This window comes from Pholcus phalangioides, unplaced genomic scaffold, assembly GCF_987345545.1.
Source record: "Pholcus phalangioides strain wild (caught in Gottingen) unplaced genomic scaffold, Ppha-v1.0 ptg000017l_1, whole genome shotgun sequence".
NCBI lineage: Eukaryota > Metazoa > Arthropoda > Arachnida > Araneae > Pholcidae > Pholcus > Pholcus phalangioides.
The window spans coordinates 30,928,347-30,950,677 of record NW_028301610.1 but is presented as its reverse complement, the minus strand read 5'-3'; the positions used below and the strand labels follow the sequence as shown (position 1 = coordinate 30,950,677).

At 33.0% G+C, this 22,331-nt stretch overlaps 1 protein-coding gene across 2 annotated transcripts in view; it reads left to right on the top strand.

Annotated features, from left to right (window-relative positions):
• Positions 1-22,331, top strand: part of LOC149072893 (serine/threonine-protein phosphatase 4 regulatory subunit 3-like) — a 54,825-nt gene that overhangs the window by 7,622 nt on the left and 24,872 nt on the right. For both annotated transcript variants that reach the window (XM_089246468.1, XM_089246467.1), the window contains exons 4-10: positions 823-921; positions 3,625-4,248; positions 6,151-6,300; positions 10,076-10,120; positions 11,003-11,119; positions 13,934-13,988; positions 15,431-15,507. In XM_089246468.1, coding sequence (XP_089102594.1) covers positions 823-921; positions 3,625-4,248; positions 6,151-6,300; positions 10,076-10,120; positions 11,003-11,119; positions 13,934-13,988; positions 15,431-15,507 — 1,167 coding nt within the window. The remainder of the gene's footprint in view (positions 1-822; positions 922-3,624; positions 4,249-6,150; positions 6,301-10,075; positions 10,121-11,002; positions 11,120-13,933; positions 13,989-15,430; positions 15,508-22,331) is intronic.

The window sequence follows — 22,331 nt, the reverse complement described above, 5'->3', positions numbered from 1 at the left end:
AGAATGAATACAGTATAATCTCTTTGATCTGATTTAAAAAAAGTGAGTGTGCTATAAAAACAAAAATAGTGTTTAGATGCTATGTGGCAGACAGTGAAATCCCGTTATTGAACCAAAGAAAAAAAATAATTGTGGAGGGATTATTGTTATATTGAGAGACAACATTATCATGCTACATTAAATTTATGTTATTGACATCTCTTCTAAATCAACCTTGTTAGTACCACCAGTGGTTCTCTACTGCCACAGTTTTTTTTTTCTTTAGAAAGCAACCCCCCTTCTCAATATTCCACTTTCAATTGCATGGTACCCTGCATGAGCTGTGGTCAAAGCCATCCAAATCTCTGAATGTAAGCAAATATGGTGGCTCTTTTCACATTGAAACACTGAGTTGGAAGGAAACTGCAACTCACTACATTGAAAGCAGTTTTTTTGCATATGTGTTCGAGCATTTAACAAACCTCAAATGCCATATTTTCTTTTTGTATTACAAGGCTAGCCATATTTCATAGTGAAAAATACTGAAAAGTAGGATCCATAAACAGGAAAATTTAGAACCAGGCCAATTTTTAGAGAATAATAACAAATTTCACATTTATATGAAGTCTATATAACAGGAAAAATTTTACATGTTTGCTGTAGCCCATGCCAAAGTAGCATGAAAATCTTGACTAATAATGATAATGTAAATATCCATATTTTTATAATTGGTGAAGCAGCAAAGATTTTGAGAAATTGAGGTTTAGATTTTGCAATAGAAAAAAAAGTTTCTCGTGTATAAATTGCACTACTATCAAGATGTTTTCATTAATTTTATTTCAGGAAACTTTGATCGTTTGGTCAGAGGCTGATAATTTTGACCTGGCATTAAGTTTCCAAGAGAAAGCAGGTTGTGATGAAATATGGGAAAAAATATGCCAAGTAAGAGTTTTTTTTTTAAACATTATATTAATATTTCAATCGAGTGTAGAATAATTTTTCCTAAATTTGTTTTCATTTCTGTATTGATATTTTTATTGTTATTTAATTAAAATTTGAGTGATCTTTATTTTAAAAAATATTGAAAAAAAATAATGATCATATTTAATTTTTTTTACAAACAATTGCTGATTGCATGTACAATCAGACCCACTTGTAACAAAGTTTCACATATAACAAAATTTTTCCATGTCCCTTGGATTTCGTGTTGATTGCCTATGTTATTTGATAATTAATAACAAATGAAAAATTTCGGAAAGTATGCATATACTGAATACAAACCTTCAACTGGTTTTCAATCACACATCAATGTTTTCTCATGGAGCTATTTTTTAAAATCTTATCTACAAATCTCCTCATTATTTGCAATTAACCATGCTAAAGTTGATAATACCTATTTTCTACCCTATGGAAGGCATCAGCCTAGTTTGATTTAGCAAAACTGGTTATGAATGTGTTGACTTACACAAAGATGTCCTTAGACATTTTTTGAGTTATAGCTTCCTTAGTTCATGCTTTTTGTTTTAAACCGTATTTTACCAGCATAGAACCTTGTTACAAAGGTATAATATAAGGATTTTCTCCCTATACATTATCTCACTAAAATATCTGCTGCTCATTTGCTGAACTTAGTGGGAATCAGTGATTTTTCTTTGAAACCATTTCTGTTGTTTGGGAATTAAAAAAACTACCAGTGCAAAATCTAATGAATATAATGAATATTAGATAGCATTAACAGATTTCTGAGCAGCAGTTGGCACATAAAGTGTAATATGGTGCAGCATTGTAACATATCAGAAAACAATCTCCTGTTTGGTGCAGCTGCCACCTTACCCTGTGAATTCATTGTAATTAGTAGTCCATTACAACTTTTAGGATGAAGTAAACTCTTTCACTATATAGTAATACCTTGGCTAACCCAAGATAATTTGTTCCAGAATCAAATTTGTATCAAAATTTCCAAAATGATTTGTTCTAGGTAAACAACCAAAATTATATGTAAACAAGTTCATTTGGATGGAGGAGAATTTAAAGAAAGATAGATGCTGAAGATATTTTTGTTTTACACTAGGTAGTTTACCTTATATGTGGTGTGGTCAGCTCATTTCTCTGTCTCATACATGCAGATAAAAAGATAAGCTTTTATAATGTATAGATATTCAGTTTGATGCTAAGAGTTTTATCCTGTGTACTGAAAACATTTAAGTCTAAGCTTTTTTCTAATGCATTTCCCTTTATGTAAGTAATCTTTCTTTGTATAGTTATTAAAATAAAAAATTAACTTTCTATACAGCCCCATTGTGTCCAAAAACCCAATTAGGAAGTTGTTGCTCTGTCTCTCCTGATACCAACAAAAGACATTCCATGTTTCCAAGTGCAATATTCATTGAGATATAGGAATTTGAAAAACGAAGAAAATTTGGGAAAAATTAGCGTTAAATGCGGATAAACCGATTTTTCCACGCAATATAAGCACAATACAAGAAACAGATTTTTTTTGTTTCCAACACAATAGAGCTGGTGTTTAACTGGGTAGTACGGATCAATAGTGCGTTTAGTAGTTTTTCATGTGCAGGGACGCATTTTCAGCAAGCTCTACTGTGGAGCTTGTTTCGGAAAGTTTCATTGTAGGTGCCATAGGAACTCTGATCTGACAAAAACATTGGTAGTAGTCTAGCTGTCTATGGTTGACAGATGACCGGAAATACATCCTGAAAGGGCGTATGCAGGGATAGATTGCAATGAATGTTCATGAATTATTTGAGAGCTTCGGCTTTCTCTCAAATTTGCTTGGGGGTAGGGCTTATGTGGCCTGAGCTCCTGGGTTCTAGTGTCTATGAGGTGTTGTGTTTAAATGAATAAACTGTTTTGGAAATTGAAAAAAATTAAATTTTTGAGTAAAAAAATTACATTTTTGAGTGATTTTCTTTATTATGTTATATGTAGTCTGGGGGTGGAGTGCAGAAACTCTTGCTTTGGCTTACAGCATGCATGTTTTTGAAAAAGTCAAATAATTGGTTATATCATGTCAGTATTGCATGCTTTAGTAGTGAAAGGTACTTTAGCAAAAATTTAAATGGACTTCAATTTGTGAAGACAATTAATTTAGAATTATCTTCTCCAATAATTTTTGGCAAAACTTTAACAATTTAGGGAAAAATTACCCTAAAATGATTGTAAAAAAAATCTTACAGTGCAGATATAGTCCGTTTTTACTCCTGTTCCATTTTCAAAATTTCTGCTCCAGAAATGAGTTTTTTGCTCCAAAATATATGAGTGGCACTTGCATCCCTGCAGATTTTGCCCTCATTATTCCTAGCCATTTCCAAAACATGAAAGTAGCGGAGGACGATGACAACATTTCATTGACAATACTTCTTTGCAGAGGCAGTTTGAGACTCTTGAGTGCATGAGATTCTTTCAATGAGTGATATGACAAGTGCATTGTATACAAGGACATCATTTTGTAGTTACATTCATTTTTGATGATGAACAATGCACATTAGGGAAATAAAACCAATCTAATTACTTCTGGATCAACCATCATATATTGGATTATATTGCTGAATAATTCATATGTAATTTTGATATTATTTGTGATGTTTTATCGAAATATAAGTTTTGTATGTTATTTTTTATTTTAAGGTTCAAGGAAGAGATCCTTCTTTAGATGTCACACAAGACATAGTTGAAGAATCTGAAGACGAGAGATTTGAAGATGTGTCTGATACCGCTCCACCTATAGAATTACCTCCCTGTGAAGTAAATAGGTTAGAAGAAGTTGGTGAACTCATTACAAGTTGTTTACCTTCACCCATAAGGCGCGAAAAACTTTCTTTACTTCTAGAATCTGAAAATTATATAAAGAAACTTTTAGAAGTTTTTCATATGTGCGAGGATTTTGATATTGGTGACAGATTACATCAACTGTATGACATTTTTAAAAATATGTTTATGTTGAACAAAAATGCTTTATTTGAAGTATTGTTTGCTGAAGACACTATTTTTGATGTCATTGGTGTACTTGAATATGATCCTTCTTCTCCTGTGAAAAAAAGACATCGAGAATACCTAAAAAATTGTTCAAAATTTAAGGAAGTGATCCCGATATCAAATCCTGAACTTGTGGCCAAAATTCATCAGACATATCGGGTACAATATATTCAAGATGTCGTGTTGCCTACACCTACTGTTTTCGAAGAAAATATGCTTTCTACTCTGAGTTCTTTCATTTTCTTCAACAAAGTAGAAATTCTCTCTATGTTGCAAGTAGGTATAAAATTTTGACAACAGTGTCATTTGTTTTCTCAGTAGCTTTTCTTTTGAGTAAAAAATATTTTTGACAGAAATGAATGCATTAGTTTCAGAAACGCATAATATTTTTTTTGTACTGTGAGTGAGGTAAGAGAATCCAAAATTACAAACTTTTTCTTTTTTTTAACACAGAGAAAAAATGAATTGAATTAAATTTTTAATTAAAAAAACATATGTTACAAAAAAAGTGTGCAGGAATCGAAACTTTTTCAAATTTATTCTAAAATTTCTTAAATTGATGAGGAATGATTCAATCAGATTTTTAATGAATCAATAGAAAAATCTTCTCAACCCTTTAACCCTTTCCGGTATGGTGTCCCCATAGTGAGGCTACCTGTTTACATTGTTTTCTACGGGTTTTGGAAAATTGTCTGCGCCGCAAGGGTTAATTTTTTTGCCAAGCATAGAAATATCCAAAGGAGAAAAATTTTGAGGGGTTGCATTATGCAAATGAGGTACCCCGAATGCTATTACATGACAACAACAAAAAAATTGTCAACATTTAAAAAATGTGGGATGTTGCACTTCAGGGAACATGCTGTATTTATATGATTTACGTACATTTGAATAATATAAAAATGTCATTTCTTGTTTGCCAACTGACTAATATGCAATGAAAAAAATATGTAATTTCTGGAGGGGGATGTAACAAAAATTTACCAAACAGCCAATGTCATCCAACAGCCTTTCGGCATCCAACATTGGTAAGAGAAGACTGTTTTGACTATATGTTCTGCTTAGCCTTATGTTCCATTTTAGGCCTGATGGAGATTTTTTTTTGTTACTATGATTTGAAAGTAGTTATGACATGTAATTCAACCTACTGATTGGCACCTTAGTATTAATTGGGGATAGCTTGCATGATGATGCCATGTTTCGCAAAGAGGAAAGATTCCTAAAATTTTTCTGTTTAAAGTAAAATTGAAGGGATTTGGTTCTTTGAATAGTAATTTTGTTCTTTATTTTTTTTCAGTGTTTGCAAATCTGAAACAAGGATTGTTTTACTACTTTTAATTCATATCAGTTGTAATGGTATAAGTTAATTTTTTTCGCTTTTGGTGTTTGGATCAAGCAAATAAGAATCTTTGAAATATCTTTACCTCATTGACAGAATATTTTGATAAATATATTTATATTGTTATAGAATGTACATAGAATGTTATAAAAAACGCTTGATGTGTGACTTGCTTAAGATCAACATGTTATTTTTTCTCATTAAAAAAAACACCATACACTTAAAATTTCTTTATATTCATCACATGTGAAAAAAGGAAATACAAAAATTCACATAAACTGTTGTTTCAAGAGGCATAAAGTCTCCCTGCAAATTTAAATCGCTTGTTCCTGTCATTTAACATTTCTGAATTATTTGCCACTGCACTCTATTGGTTGGCCAGTGTAAATTACTTATGTAGCTGATTATAAACAGTTTATTCTATACTTTTCTCTGAGAAGTTGGCATAAGTTAAGTAAAGTTGTGCTAACTACCCCATCTCTTTTTCTCAAGTGGAATTGGTATCATTGGTCAGAAAAGAATATGACGTGAGAACTGGGATGGTTTCGATCTCACGAAACTAAAGAATGCTCTTTGGTACATTAAGTGGATGTTTTACCAACCTGAATCACCATCCTTGTGTTCATAGTGGTTTGAATCTGAAGTAGCGGAAGATTCTGATTGAAATTAGTTTAGTTGAATTCTTTGCTTTTTAAGATAAGTCTGGAAACTCAGACAGAAATAGATGTTGCAGCATCAAACTTTATATTATTGCCTCATATATGTCTAAGATTCTCCACAACTGTTTTCTATATCAAGAAAACCTTCAACTTGTTTGAAATTATGTCTTTGCTTTCTGCTAGGAAGATCAAAAGTATCTCACAGAGTTATTTGCTCAGCTCACAGATGAATCGACTGATGATGAAAAAAGAAAAGATCTTGTCATGTTTTTGAAAGAATTTTGCATGTTTTCTCAAACATTGCAGCCTCAGAGTCGAGAAGCTTTTTTCAAAGTAAGCACATGTTTTTTATTTTTGTTTTTTTGTTTCATACAATGTATTTTAAAAGTTTAGGCATAGTAAGAAAATAGTAACAAACAGGAGACTAGCTAACAGCAAAAAATTTCGTGAAGCTTATTTCAAATATATACACAAGGCTATGTACTTATTTACAATCATATCTGCTTATGACTAAGGCTCAGATTTTTATGACCTAAAAACCTTGGAAATAGTAATTTTGAATTTAAAGTATTTATGACGTAAGAAACGGGAATATGACCTTGTAATTTTCATTATTTCATCTCTTCTTTTCAGTTATTGTTTTTCATTTTGTAAAATTAAAAATTGAACAGCAAATGTGTTGATTTTCACGATTAAAAAGTTTAAAATGATTTTTGACTAAAACCATCTCATCAAATTTAAATGAAAACCATGCCTGAATTATTCATAATTTCTAAACAAGGTATCCTGTAATTGCTAATGTGACCATCTCTTAACTGTCTGTTGTAGAGATATGGTTTCAATTTAAAAAATGCTCAAAATGTGTTTAAAAATTACCCTGTGCCAGTTTTGAGAGAGAAAATACAGTGTGCCACACAAAATAAAAAATATTACGGTTTTATATGGTTCCCCTGTCCTCTAACTTCCAATTAGAAAGTTGTTGCCCTGTCTCTTCTGAGCCCAAAAACAAAAGTCCCACGTTTTCTTTATCAGGCAGAATGAAATCAGTTAATTCAGGCTCAACAAATTTTTATGTTACATAAATACAGTTTCTTGGTGTTCGTATTTCTTGACTGTTAGTTTGTTAATTTATTCATTGATTCTCTAAATTATATTTAAGAAATTAAATGAAATCAGTTGAAGCAATCAGTTAATTTAAATTAAAAAAATCTGATTTGAATCAAATTAATTTTTTATTAAAAGAAAATCTTAATTTTTGAAAAAGAAAATAGTGATTATTTTCATACCCTGCAAAAACAGGTAATGGTAGCTACATTCATTGTTTGTTCTTAAAATTTGATAAATTAATTTGCTTCAGAGAAATGCTGTTATTTTTTAATGCATTGCATCTACCTGGGAACACAGCTAGACAATCAGTCATATGTAAATAGGCCTTTAATATGTGTCAGTATGTATATTGGGGAAATTAGGGAAGACGAGCCAGGGAGTGAGAGCTTTTATGAATATACTACTTGTCATCATTAACAACATTAAGCATGTCCAAATCTTTGTGTTTTCCCATCTTTTTTTTGGTGTGGCTTAGACGCTAGAGAGGCACCAAAAAAAAAAAAAAAAAAAATGTCTGTTATAGGTGAGAATTTAGTCTTGAGCCACCAGTGCATAAAACATTGGTTGATTCTGTGAAAAAGAAAATATTTGATTGCTGTATTTTTTTCAATCTATTTATATGTGGCATAATTTATGTTTTGTGGCATTGAGAAAATTTTAAAAATCACAAATCAAACAATCAACATGGTTTAATACAGTGATAAATAAGATATGGTAATGTCTCATTACTGTCAGCATTGCAACACAGTGAAACAGTTCATTGAATAAAGGATATGGGACCTCTGCTTGCCATTTATCATAACATTACATAAATTATTTATGTTGTTCATCAGATGTGATCTTATATATTTCCTGTATGTGTTGCTATATATGCTAGGGTGGGTCAAAAAATAAAATTCACATTTTTTTAAGGGGCACAGTGATAAAAAGGTGCTAAATGGTCTCAAAGTAACACTGTGTTTTTTTTTTACATTCTGATCAGTTTAACTGCCTCCGGATTGATATCAACTTTTTGATTTTTCGATATTTTTGATATTTTTTTCAAGGTAGGATTCAGTTAAGGCTTCGACATATTACATTACTTTCTACATAGACAATTCGTCACATTGTAGGTGTGAGGGGTGAATGGGTGGGTAGAGTGGGGAGAGAGTCTAAGAAGACCCTACACATGCATATCCGACGCCGTGACATTAAATGCAATATGTTACCTACCTACTAAGAAGTTCTATTAGTGGAACCGTCATAAGATAAAACGTGATAATGAAAATAATAAAGATCCCACGTATAAAGAACTAGAGGACATTGTTGTGGTAAAAATTGAAGAAATATGGTCAAGAGATTCCATTCCTTCTGTCCAACATAAATGAGTGAAAACGATGTTAAAGGCGTGCCATGTATGAAATACAAAAATATTTTTAAATCACATCCTAAAATACAGAAGAAGCATTAGAAGAGTTCGGCCGTAAATTATTGTTTGGCATTTTTTCTTCCTGCAAGTGTAAGAACATCGAAGAGCGCATTTGCCCCAAATACAAAAAAAATACCTGCCAGAGAGAAAAACTTCCTAATCGACCAACGAGCGACCAAAGTCCTACAAATAACTGCTCTGTACTTCGACTGACAGAAAGATAAAACTTTATGCATTTTTCTGTCTTTTTCTGATATAATTAGACAGAGCATTCTTGAGCATATTCCATTGATAATGGAATCAGCATCGAAACACCATCTTCTGGCACATCTGAATGCACAGAACAAACAGTCTTCGATTTCTTCTTGGAATCAGAAATATCTATAGAGTCTTTAGTGGCAGGTGGGTGTGACGTGGAACTAATGTAAACATTGGTAAATATGGAGGTGTCATACGTCTGCTTGAAAAAAGGTTAGATAAGCTGTTGCGGTGGATTATCTGTTTACTGCATATGAACGAATTACCCTTCAGACACTTATTTCTACATATTGACGGCAGCACATCGGGACCGAAAACATTTTCAGGGAGAATCGGCAAAGATACAGAAATATGTGAAAAAAAACCCGGTTTTTTTTGTATCAAGTTATTTCAACAGAGTTACCCAAGTTTTTTATTCAAGTTGTTAGCATAGACCAAACATATTTGTACAGAATAGTCTCAGCTGTTTCGAAAGTCCTAAGGATTTGACAAACAAATCACCAGGCAAAGTGTCTCATGCCCGATGGCTAACTCGTGCTAATCGAATTCTACGTTTGTACATTTCGATGGAATCTCCTAAAAATTTAATAATTCTAACAACATATGTCCCATTATGGGCATCTTTTTATCAGCCATCTCGTTGGGCATTTTGCCTGTTGTGGCGTTGTATTTGTATAAGTTTTACTCTCCAACTTGGTTTGCTATCAAAACTCACCCTTCCTGTAAAATTTTTCTTGCAATACATAAATGTTACTCATGCAATTTGTATATGTTTTTTAGACGCACATTAAAATTTTTTTTCAAAACCTTACTGTTACAACTCATCAAAAAAGTTGTTTTTTTTTCAAAATATGTATTCTTTAAAGTCAATCTGGAGGCAGAAGATGATAACCCATTCTTAAAAAAATTTATATGTGAGCTAAAGACATCATTTGGCACCCTTTTCGTGCTGTGCCGGATAGAAATTTAAAAAAAAAAAAAATTACATATAGAACGGTGACCCACCCTAATATACGCTGACCTTTTGGCAAGTATTTTCTAACACATGTTTATTTGTGAAAAAAATAAAACATATTATAGTTTTGTTTTTATAAACTTTTATCATGTTAAAGATGTGGTGCATTTGCCAAGCTCACGTGCATTTTTAATCTTTTTCTCTTGCTGCAGGACATATGCCCATCCGAAAAATAAAATGCTGCTACCATCTAGTTAATGTGTTATGTTGAACTAGTTAAGTTCATAAATAGAAAAATAGTTTTCTGGAAATTTCACGTTCCAAAATTTTTTTTATCATGTAACATAACTTATTTGGTAAATTTTCAATTCCTTTTTTAGTCACTGTCAAGTTTAGGAGTATTGCAGGCTCTTGAAATAACTCTGGTAAGTATTAAATAGCACATACAATTAAACTAAATTTTATAAATTTTTAACATATTTAAACAATAGAAAAATTAAAATTGGAAATGATAAAACTAGAAAATGTGAAATCAACCTATTGCTAAGGTCTTCATCAATGGTGACTCCAACATTGGTCACATTTAAAATGTTTCTTAGTAGTAGTAAAGCATCATATAACCTGTAACAAAAAATTATCGATGAGTAGATCAATACAATCATCTCTTAAATCTAACTCATCTTTTCTGAAGCAGTGACTAGAGCTGTGTATGGAGGATTAAGTGTAAATGTTATTTTTATTTTAATGAAACAGGTATTTGCTATTCCCTCTAGTATCTTGGCATATTATCTACGACCTTTTCTATCGTAATTCCATAATGAAGAAAAATTCTCACGATGGGTTGTACCACCCTGTAAAGCTGGGTCCATCTTGTTTTTACAACTTTATATTCTCTTTTTTTTAAATAAATCAAATTTTTTTAGCTTAAAAATGAGTGAAAGTTAACTTTCCATTTAAAATGACATCATAATTGTAGTATTTACATTGGCATGCTAAATGAATATTATTTATTTTGTCATTATATAATTATGAATTTTTATTTTTGAATCAAGAAAATCTACTGATACATTGTGTAAAAATTTGTTTTGTTTGCTAAAAACAATATAAAGTAAAGAGGACTTGAAAAAATGTATATATCATCTGTACATTCTTGAAGAACATAAAATCATCAATATTAATTCAAATTGCTCATAGATGATGATAGGCTCCGTTTTTTCTTATTTTTATGCCCATCATCTATTAATGTTGAGCAGTTTAATGGTTGGTTGCTTTAACATTTGATTATTAATATATGCTTCTGCGTGTAGGAGATGGATGACATGGCCATCAAGACAGCTTCAATTGATATCTTATCATATATAGTTGATTTCAGTCCGTCCATGGTTCGTGACTATGCCTTGCAACAAGTGAACACCCAAAATGATGTAAGATATTATGTGTTGTTAATTTTCATCAAAAGGCTATTTCAACTTAATCAAATATATCCTCGTGTTCATTAATGATCACAATAAAATTATGTTTTAGTGTTGTTTAACTTTCTCAAACTTTTGTCATTCGCTGCTCCCTTGGCTTTATCATCGTTCATCTGCGGCTCCCCAGAATAGTGTAGAAAAGAGAAACTTCACAGAACTGAATGGGCATATATTAATAAACTGACTCGTTGTGATGTCCCTTACAAAGGCTGGTGACACTTCTAGGAGCCACAACTTTGAGAACCACCCGTATAGCTGTTAAAATCATTAATGACTTCATGAAAATTAGTAGGGGGGAGTATGTAGTAATTAATTGGAATATATATACACATCAGAAAAGCTTTCATAACAAAGTGAATTGTGTCTACACACATTAACTATTATTCAATATCAATTAAGGCATATATATATATATATATATACATACATACACACACATGGAAAGAAGCAATTTACTCATCTCTTGGATTAAAATATAAAAAAGTAAATCTTTCCCTTTTTTATATATTAAAAATGAGTAGATCAAAATGGACTGGAAAATTGGTTCTCCTTTAACACTAGAAGGGTAAGCCTATATATACTATACCTATAAGGGCTGGACTATACAGTATACCTACAAGGCCCCCGGCAGTCATTTTGACTGCTGCTTCTTTTTAGTACAATATATTTAATCATGCTATTTTTTTTTCAATAAAAAGGAACAAGCATTGTCCCACATGATAAATGTATTTATTTCAAAGAAATTTGCCTTTTCTTAAGCATACAGGGTGTCCATAGAATGATTCTCCAACTTTAATTATGAAAATAATGACAAATGCTGACAGAATTTACCATGATAAAAATGTTGATATAAACATTGCTCTTACATCACATAATACATCGCTCCATTTAGTTGATGTGCAACTTTTTATATGTGTATCAGTCTTTTCTATTTCGAATATTTAGTTGTTCGTGCACGCTAAGCAGACTACATTTTTAGTGCAGATTTTTTGCATTTTCCACAAACAAACTTCTGACATATACTATACCCAGACCTGCCAACTCTCCCGATTTAGGCGGGAGACTCTGGATTTTTCATCCTTCCTCCCGCTCTCCGGATTTTGGCAGAAAATTAGATTTTACGCGAGATTTCATGTTGCCGTGGCGTCAATGATTACTGTCATCATTAGGGAAAACACCCATAGAGGACAGCCGTGGTCATTTCCATTGAGCAGCCTTAAAAAAAGTCTCTGTGACTGCATTTAAGCAACTGGCAAAGACGCGACTTCGTTTTCGTAGCGTTTATCTGCAATCAAGGCATGACCTTGGTTGCCGAAATTCCTGTATAATCGTTATTGTATTCCATTAACAGCCGTGCGGTAAACACATTTTTTTGTCGGCAGCTTTGTAATTTGAGTTTTTTTTAATTGTTTCTTCCGATTAAATGGGATATTATATTTTCAGAAAGAAAATATAAAACTTTAAGCTATAATAAAGCTAAAATATAAAGCTTTTAAGAGTTCATATACCCAAGATAAAATCACTGATAGCATTCACCACGAAAGGAAACATATTTTATGAACAGTATGTAGATGTGATTTCTCTATTCTGCACGGAAAGACTGACATGGAATTATATTCTGCTCAGGGGCAATGCAGAACCTGCCTTGGGGGGGGATGTAACTTTTTCTTAATTGATTAAAAAAATTTCTTTGTGAATTTTTTTTTTGATCGAGTCTGGTAGTGCTGGGGGTGGGGTGGGGGGTCCCCTCCCTCCCTCGGGAGAATCTCCGGATTTTTGGATTTCAAAAGTTGGCACGTCTGTATACCTCTGATGTGTTGTTTTTGCACTTTGAAACTTCAAACTCCTGTTGTTTCCTTGATATCATTGTAACTTCTGCTGGTGCTTCACAAATACTGGAAATTCTTGATATATAATAACACTTTCGTAGTTTTTCTGCTAATGCCAGAATGAATTCATGTCAGCTGATTCTCTTTCTAGTTGTCTCTTTGAATATCATTGTCAGAGTTTGCATCATAAGTCTCCTCAGTGACAGATTCATTGTCCGAAATATCTCTTAGTGTATTGATAAAGTACCATTATAGTTCAAACACGTCTGTCTTCTATAAGAGTTATTTCTACATATTGTGATTGAACCCCTGTCCTAGGAAACTTTCAAAGCAGATGGTGCCACAAATAGTTATGAAAAATCTAACTAAAACAAAAAATCAGAAAAAGTGTGATAATAGAGAATATACCTAAATAAGAAATAGGGTTTTTCAATTGTAAATACACAAACAGGTTTTAGGCCCACAATAGGCTTTTTACAGCCAAGTAACAAGATGCCAAAAGTATTTTTTTTTCTTCTTATCTGTATGTTACTAGGAAATTTGGTGTTGTGCTTCTTGTGCCATCAGCAAATGATAGGGAATAAACCTAAAAAAAAAAAAGCAAAAACAAACATCGCCCACCACAAGGAGAAAACGTATACAATTTACATATAGCAGTAAAAATGACTGCTCTTGGCTGTTCTAGGTATAAATGCCAATATCTCCCAAACAAAACTTTCAATATCTTCAAATTTTTGTATAAACAGAGAAGTACCAAAATAATGATGTCACTAAAAACTGAGTGTGTGAGTTTATAGCTTTTTTGAAATCAAAAACAGTCAAAATGACTGCTTCGACCATTCTAGTGTTAAATGGTTATAATAATTTTACATTCATATGACACAATGAAATATTTGTAACCCATAGCATAATTTTAACCTGTGTAATCTATTTCCAGGATCAGTTGATCATAAATATAATTATTGAACAGATGTTATGTGATCCAGATCCAGGTAAGTGCAGTTATTTGTGAAAAAAAAAATATTATAGGGACAAACTTTTTAGATAAACCTTGATTCTTCTACTTGTTTTTATGATGACATCTTTTTATTATGTTAAGTTTTGTGAGTTATTTGAACAGTATTTTCATTTCAACCTCTCGGAAACAAAAAACCTCATGAGTTGCTCTGCAGTCCCACATCATGACAACAGACTCCTACAGGTGAACAGTGGTTGTTGGCTGAAGGTGGTTTTCTGTGGTTTTTGATAACGTCAAAAAGCTGTGAATGCAAGCTAGTCTTCTATTTCCAAAAGTCTCTACACTGAGAATGATCAGATCAACATTGTTCAAATTAATGCATTAACACACATACAAGCAGTAATAACATACTTATTTATAACTCCTGCATTTGAAAGAGATGCAGCACTTGCTGAACTCAACATGTACAGGTCAAAACAATAATGTTTGCCATTGATGCCATAATTTAAACAGCACTTTCCCGCATGCACATATTCATCAAAATGTTCCTCAGAGAAATGTTTATGAGGTGTAAGTGCAGTTTGGTAGATGTTAAACAGTAGTCTGTAATTAACAGTAAGAAATATAGATGCTTTTAGCATATGAACCTCAAATTATGTGCAGAAATAATAGTAAGAAAAATTATTGTATGCTGTTCAAGCAGGCTTCAATATGCGGCCTTCCCTAAATTCAGCACAACCTTTAAATCTTTTTTACAAGTTTTATCTCTTCAGTTATTTGATCCAGTGCAGAGAGGATAACTGCAATTTTGTGTAAAAAAGGTAAAGTGGTACCCTGAAACTGATCTCGAGCTGCCAACTCCTCTTTTACACAAAATTGCAATTACCATCCTCTCTGCACTAGATCAACTAATTGAAGAGATAAAACTTGTAAAAAAGATTTAAAGCTTGTGTTGCATTTAAGGTCCGTTTACACGCAGTAAGTGATTTAGTTGGTAACTAAATTTTAAGTTGCCAAATAGGGTACAATGTATTCAGACGTTAAGGGCCATTTACACGGCTTTAGTTGGCAAGTGCGCAAGTGATTTAGTGAAATAAAAACGTTTTTTCTGGTTAAGTAGATCTATGTGCATGCGCCAGGGGGCGCATTCAGGGGGGGTCATACAATTTGGTTATTAAACCTTCTATCTGGCCTTTTTTCCTCCCCACTTCTTAAAATAATAAATAATACATCAATTATAACTGAAGTTTCACAAATAAATTTGTATTCATAATTGCTACTTTGAACGTTGTTTTTTTTCAAAATATAGAAGAAAAGCTATATTGCGCTGAAGAATGCATCAATCAAGTTTTTTTCTCAAATATCATTCATAAAGAAAATTCTGTTTATATAAACTGTTGAGAAACTATTAAAGTATATACTTTTATTTATATTCACCTATATGATTGTTTTGAAAAGTTTCTGTTTCCATTGTAGAATTAGGTGGGGCTGTACAGCTTTCAGGAGTTATAAGGTTGCTTTTAGATCCTGAAAATATGCTTGCTACTGTAAATGTGAGTCTGTTATTTCCCCATTTTTTGTACTAAAGAAGTTTATGCTGACTATTGTTGTGTTTTGTACTCAAATTTTTCGAACTAAAAAATCTGAGCCGATATAGCTGCATATTATGTTATGAGTCGAACTGCCCAGAAACCTAATTTGTAAGGGGTTGTAAATAGAGAATGAATCTGTGTAACATTCATATATAGCCAAATACGGCAAAAAATGGTGAAAATTGTGATTGAGAAAAACTAAAATACTAAATTTTACTATGTATTACGTTTTTTAGGTTACACAATTATACTTTTGAATTATTTTGTGTACAAATGGGGGGGGGGGGGGTTATATCCTGGCACATTATTTTTCAAACTTTTTCCTCCAAGTCAGTTTTTACCGTAAAATTCCACTAAATTTTTTCTTAGTACGTGTATACTGTGAGAAACACCATGAGGAACTTTAATTACCTAGTATCGCCTATATTCTCACAATTATTTATTTCTGGAGTACAGTTATCATACAAAATTTCCTATTTTCTACTACAAATTTGAATTTACGATACATACTGGTTTTTTAACATAAAAATGAGTGTAGAAAATCCAAATTCTAATTTTTTGCTAATGTCCATGCTAAAAGAAGGAAAACATATATATTTGATGGAGCTGTTTGTCATATTGGTAGCATTTATACATAGTGTTTTTTTGACAAACCGCACACTGTCCTTGTGTTGCAGACACAATATAATGGCCATCAAATGACCCAACATGTTTTTTTCAGTTGACAATGTGGACCTGGATAAATAATTAACCCCCTCCTTCATCCATAGGTGGTCCATTGTCACTTCTCTTCGGAATTCCAAATGTGAAATAAGATCCGCTTCTCACAACTCTGAATGAATTATCCAACGTGCTATACTAATCATATGGCAAATCTTTTCCAATTTATTATGCATGATTGGCATTTTCACAGAAATAACAGCGGCAGTGTCTGACACTGCCTATTCTTTTTTGTTTTCAAGGTACACAATGCTTTACCATTTGTGAAAAATATTAATAACTTTATTCGCTGTGATTGGTATGATTGAACACTTGGTATGGTTCATCAGGTGATTGCGTAGATTTTATTTGTTTAATATAGTTCACTTGACTTGCAGTGTTTAGAAGAAATGCTGCAAAAATAAGCTCACAATTTTTTTAGTAATGTGTGACTACTTGGAAAATCTTTGTCAAGGTCACAGACAAACATTTAAAACCACAATCATTTATAGGATAAGGTATTTATAATCTTATTATACTCTAAAAACATCAGCTGGAACACAATACTATTAAAACTATTTCAAGTGTTTCAAAGTTTACTATGGTCAAGCTATGACAGTTCCCTTGCACTAAAATATATTCATTTTTTAGTTCAGCTAAATTTTTGTTTACATACCTTAGTTGAAATAATTCATAAGCTTAAATTGATGCATATTTCTGCTTTTTGAGCCTTCTTAGCATAAGCAAGAGCTCTAAATAATTCTGACTTTACCTTCTCAGGTTTGCTCCAGAAAATGACCAAAAGTGATAAAGAAAAGGTTTTTACAGCATATTCAGCATTTTTTATGATCACTTTTTTATTGAATTCCTCTGGATCATCTTCTGCCATATTTTCGTCACGTTAGTCAGCCATACATTCATTGATAGTTTCAGTATCAGTCAAGGTGTCACAAGTTTGCGATAAACTGTTCATTTCCACTAAATCAAAAAAATGAAATTTTGAGATTAAAGTAAAACCCCTCAGATGAGGTCACCCCTCTTTTACGGCCAAATAATAATTTCTATTGTGTAATAAATGTATGCATTTCAAACCTCTGATTCATAATCACTCCTCTACAAACAATTTTCTTTGCTTTGCTGGTGTTTGCGAAAGAAGGGTTTTACTGTAATTGTTATGGCTCCCAATGTTCTGAACTATCTTCTTCAGCATTGTTCTGGTAATCACTGAAATTTGAGTGAATCACCAGATCTGATCCAGATGGTGGCATCACAATCCTTGGTCCATGACCCAACCCATTCATTTTGTTCGATGTTAACCCCAATATGTTTATCAGTTTTGTGCATCTATGAACAAATACAGGCTCTTTGAGCGGAAGGGGTGGATGATAGTCCACCTCTCCTTATGGCACCACACTTTTTTAAGTGAATTATCTTCCCCTCTCCCTGTCAATTATAGTATTCACCTGTGATTGACAAAATAAGTCATCACAATGAGTTTTAATATTATCAAAATATCCTTTCTTTCATCTCGAGAAAAAAAAAAGTCAGATTTGCCTGAAAGAAAAGAAATTTCTGTAAGAGATAGAGAGTTTGTGAAAAAATACATTGAGATAGAGAGGTGAATGAATAATAATTTACATATTCTAGCACAGTGCAGGGCTCCCACTTGTCCTACTTTTGGTAAAATGTCTTTTTAGGTTTTGTCTTACTTTTCCACCAAATCCTGTCGACAAAATTCCTATAGCTGTTTTTAAATGAAGAGGGAATTATATTGATATATCACCAAATAATATAAATGTACTAGATTACAATTTCTGCTTTGGCAGTATCATTAATTATATAATTTTTTCAGGTTATTTGGGGGGTGTATGCAAACGATTTTTGTTTATTAATTTTTCTTTTGTTTAGTTTGAAGGATCGAAAACTCATTTTGTGTCAATGTTTTGAGGAGTTATTAGAAACGTTAATAGTAAAATATAATAACTTTAATAGTAAAATATAATTTTGTATTTACTACTACTGTATAGTAACTGACATTCATCATTCAAAATTATGGTGTGCATTTTTTGTGTAGGTGAAACAACAGTTTGCATAACAAAGAAATTTGATACATAGGTCGATTCTAGGTTTGATGATTCTGATGCCCAATGTATACAAAGCTCTGTAAAGAGCTAGAAACGAAAGTGCTTTATTTGTCAAAAATGATGATGAATTGAACAGTAAAATGTAAACAAATCCCTTTAAAAAAGAATGGGCAGTGCAATAAAACCACCCAGTTTACCTTGGCTTAATTAAATTTGACTTTGTAATTTACATACTTTGCACTGCACTTTTTGGAAGTGGCCTTGAAGGAGCGCCATATTCTTAAAAAACTTATGCGTCTTCACATAATTTGCTGTGCATCGAGGAAGAGAGTTGACAGATTGGACTTTGGAGACTCTTCAAAGAAAAGGGTGTAATATATATTGTGAGAAGAGGTAGAAAAGAATTATTTGTAGTTGCTAGTATATGCTGATTTGGCCCAAAATTACTTTTCTTACCAAGTCATTTCTGCCATTTTGCTTTGGCTCCAATCAATCTAAAAGGATGCCGAAATAGTTCTATTAAAATTTTTTTATTTAAAGAACTTATAAGTAAAAAAACATTTGTGTGCTATGATTATGTTGTTGGGGGGGGGGGGGGTACCCCATCCTATTTTTTCTAATGTTTTAGTCGGAGCCCTGACAGTGGTTCCCCACAATCTTGATAAGTCCACAGTCCAGTTGATTATTTTTTTGTGAGTGGAAGGCCTGGTCATGGACATGACTAATGAGAAAAATAAATAAATGAATGATGAAACTGAATCAAATCATATCCCAGGTTGACGATGTCAGAGTACCAGGCCACTGTCCAGCAGTTGAGAAACACTCTAGCATGTTCTACATATTCTGCAAGTTTTCTGGCAATCCAAACAGCCCTCTTTAGTATTACAAGATTAAATCATATGAGTGTATAGTGAAAGTTTGTTATGATGATATTCAAAGAACATTTTATGTAGGTATATACAGGGTGAAAACTTGAGTACATTTCAGCTCCAATAACTCATGAAGCATTGGTTCTAAAAACATACTTTTAATTAGAAAAAGCATCCAAATAACATGTCTATTTTAGATATGCTGTTTATTTAACTAGGGAATGTATATGTATCGAGATACAAAATATTTTGTATGATCCTATAACCTCCTGTCCTATAACAAAGTTGTTGTGCTGTCTCTCTTGAGCACAACAACTACAGGGGAAAAAAACATGTTTCTAAGTGCAATATTAGCTGAGATATGTTAATTTAAAAATCGCTGTGATCATCAGGGAAAGAACAGAATATTAAGGGACAAGCTTGTTCTATAACCAAAGGTTCATGACTTATATGAGCCAAAACTGACTTGAGTTTTTGCTCTGAATATATACTGTACACTAGGGCTTGAAAAATTTTAAAAATTCAAGTGCCAGCCAAATTACGGTTAAAATGCGTTTTACTTCCATTTATCTTGTTTTTTCCCCTCAACTTTTCTCTATTTTTTGAATTCAAATATATCAGCAAATGTTGCAGTTAGAAACACATTTCTTTTTGCCTTAAACTAGAGGAAGACAACAACTTTGTAATTCAGTTTTTGAGCACAGGGTGTACGTATAAAAGGACAATTTTTTTTATTTTAATAACTATACATAACTCTTTGCAACATGAATGAGATACCTTAAGTCTACATGTTATTTGGATACTTTTTCTAATTGGAAGTATGCCTGTAGGATCAATGGTTTGCTAGTAATTTGTGCTGCATGCTGTTAGCTATGCACCCTGTATATATGTGTAAGGTAGAATGCAGTATATATCAACTTAGGGGGAAGAGAGAAATACGCTTTTATCTATATTATACACGCCAGTATGAAGATTTTTTCACCAACTTTAATTAGCCGAAGATAAGGAACGCACAAGATTGATTTCAAACATTGTCTATTTTTCCGTTTTTTAAGTGTGAACAAAGGATAGTTGCCGCTCTCTGTAACATTCTGCAGCTGTTAACGTTTCAGTCAGGCGAGGTTGAATTAAGGTCTCAGTCTTCCATTTGTGATGTGTCAAATATGATATTGTTTCATGTGTGTCGGCTCTTAATATATCATTGACTAATATCATGGATGGGATGCACACCATAGTAATGATAGACAATACAATAAGCAACACACATTTTTTCTTAAAAACATGAAAACTTTATTGAAGCAAGTAATCTTTTTCATACTAGTATGATAGTGATGCTTATTAGTTGGGGAGACAGAGCATGTTGATAGTTCTTGGCAACATTCATCTATTTTATTACTTCACTAAGATTCTGTTGGAAATCCTCTTGCAGTATATTCACCTCAGAAAATACAAATACAACACCACAACAGGCAAAATGCCCAGCGAGGTGGCTGAGAAAAAGATGCCCATAACAAGTATGGATGTCATATATTTCAAAAATAAAGCAACCCAATTAAAAATGCAATTAACAAAAATTATAAACAATATATACACATGATAAAATATTATACAATGCCCATAAAGAATACTTATGGTTGTCTTATTCTAAGTATGAATAGCTTCTCGATTTACCCCAACATGTTTATCGTATTTCTTTTTTAACGTGTCAATCGTGTTACAATTTACTACCTGCGGGGGTAAGCTATTCCATTTATTAACAACCCTATTAGAGAAAAATTCCCTGCGACACCATAACCTTGCATTGTCCCTCACCAATCGATACTGGTGTCCCCTTGTAAAAGCAGTCGATTGGCGGTTTACTAAAAGTTCATGGTCCATTCTATCCATCCCATTGAAAATTTTGAACACTTCGATCATATCTCCTCGACATCTGCGTTCATCCAATGTAAACATATTCAAAAAATGAAGTCTCTCTTCATAAATCAAGCCCTGTGTTCCAATAAGGACACGCATAGCTCTTCTCTGCACCCCTTCAACCAAGTCTATATCCCTCTGTAGGTATGGTCTCCAAAACTCTACAGCATACTCCAGTCCAGGATGAACTAAACCCCGAAAAAGCGGAAGAATGACTTTAGGAGAACGCAAAAAGACCTTTTTGAAAATGAGACCACAAGCATTCTGTTCGCTTTTTTGACCACCGCTGAACAATGTTCAGAAAACCTAAGCCGCTCGTCAATGAGAATTCCCAAATCGGTGACCCTAGCTGCAACCGGGACAGTGACACCATTCAACTTGTAAGAGAACCGTGGGTTGCTCGAACCAAAATGAGCGACCATGCACTTATCAACGCTAAATGCCATGCTCCATTCATTTGCCCATGCTGCAATCCTGTTTAAGTTGGTCTGGAGCAACTCCCTATCGCTTTCATTTCCGATTACCCCCATTAGCTTCACATCATCTGCGAATTTGCTAGTAATTCCATCGATACCCTGATCGAGTTTGTCGATAAAAAGTGAAAAAAGTATGGGGCCAAGGACACTTCCCTGAGGAACTCCACTTGTGACGTCTGTCCAACCAGAGAATTCCCCGTTCACCATAACTCGTTGCGACCTATTTCTTAACCACGATTCTATCCAATTCAGCAAGTTGCCTCCAATTCCAATCTCGTGTAAACGCTTCAAGAGTTTACAGTGTTGGACCCGATCGAATGCCTTCTGAAAATCAAGGTAAACAACATCTACATTTTTGCTCTTACCCAAAGCGTTAGTCACGTGATCATAGAAGCAAAGGAGGTTAGTTACACATGACTTTCCCTTCCTGAACCCATGCTGATTATCCGACAATACATTATTCTCATCTATCCACTTCACAAATTGCCTTTTGAAGATAATTTGCAAAATTTTCGAGAGGGAGCTCATCAAACTCACTGGACGATAATTTGACACCGCTTCTCTACTACCATTCTTAGGCCCCACAATTCATTAGCACATTCCTTGAGGACCCTGGGATATATATCATCTGGTCCTGGTGCTTTGCTCGCACATATATTTTTTAGAAGATTTAGGACCTCCACATCTTCCACTTGAATATGGTTGAGGATTTTATTTCCCCATGCAACCCATTTCCCCATGAT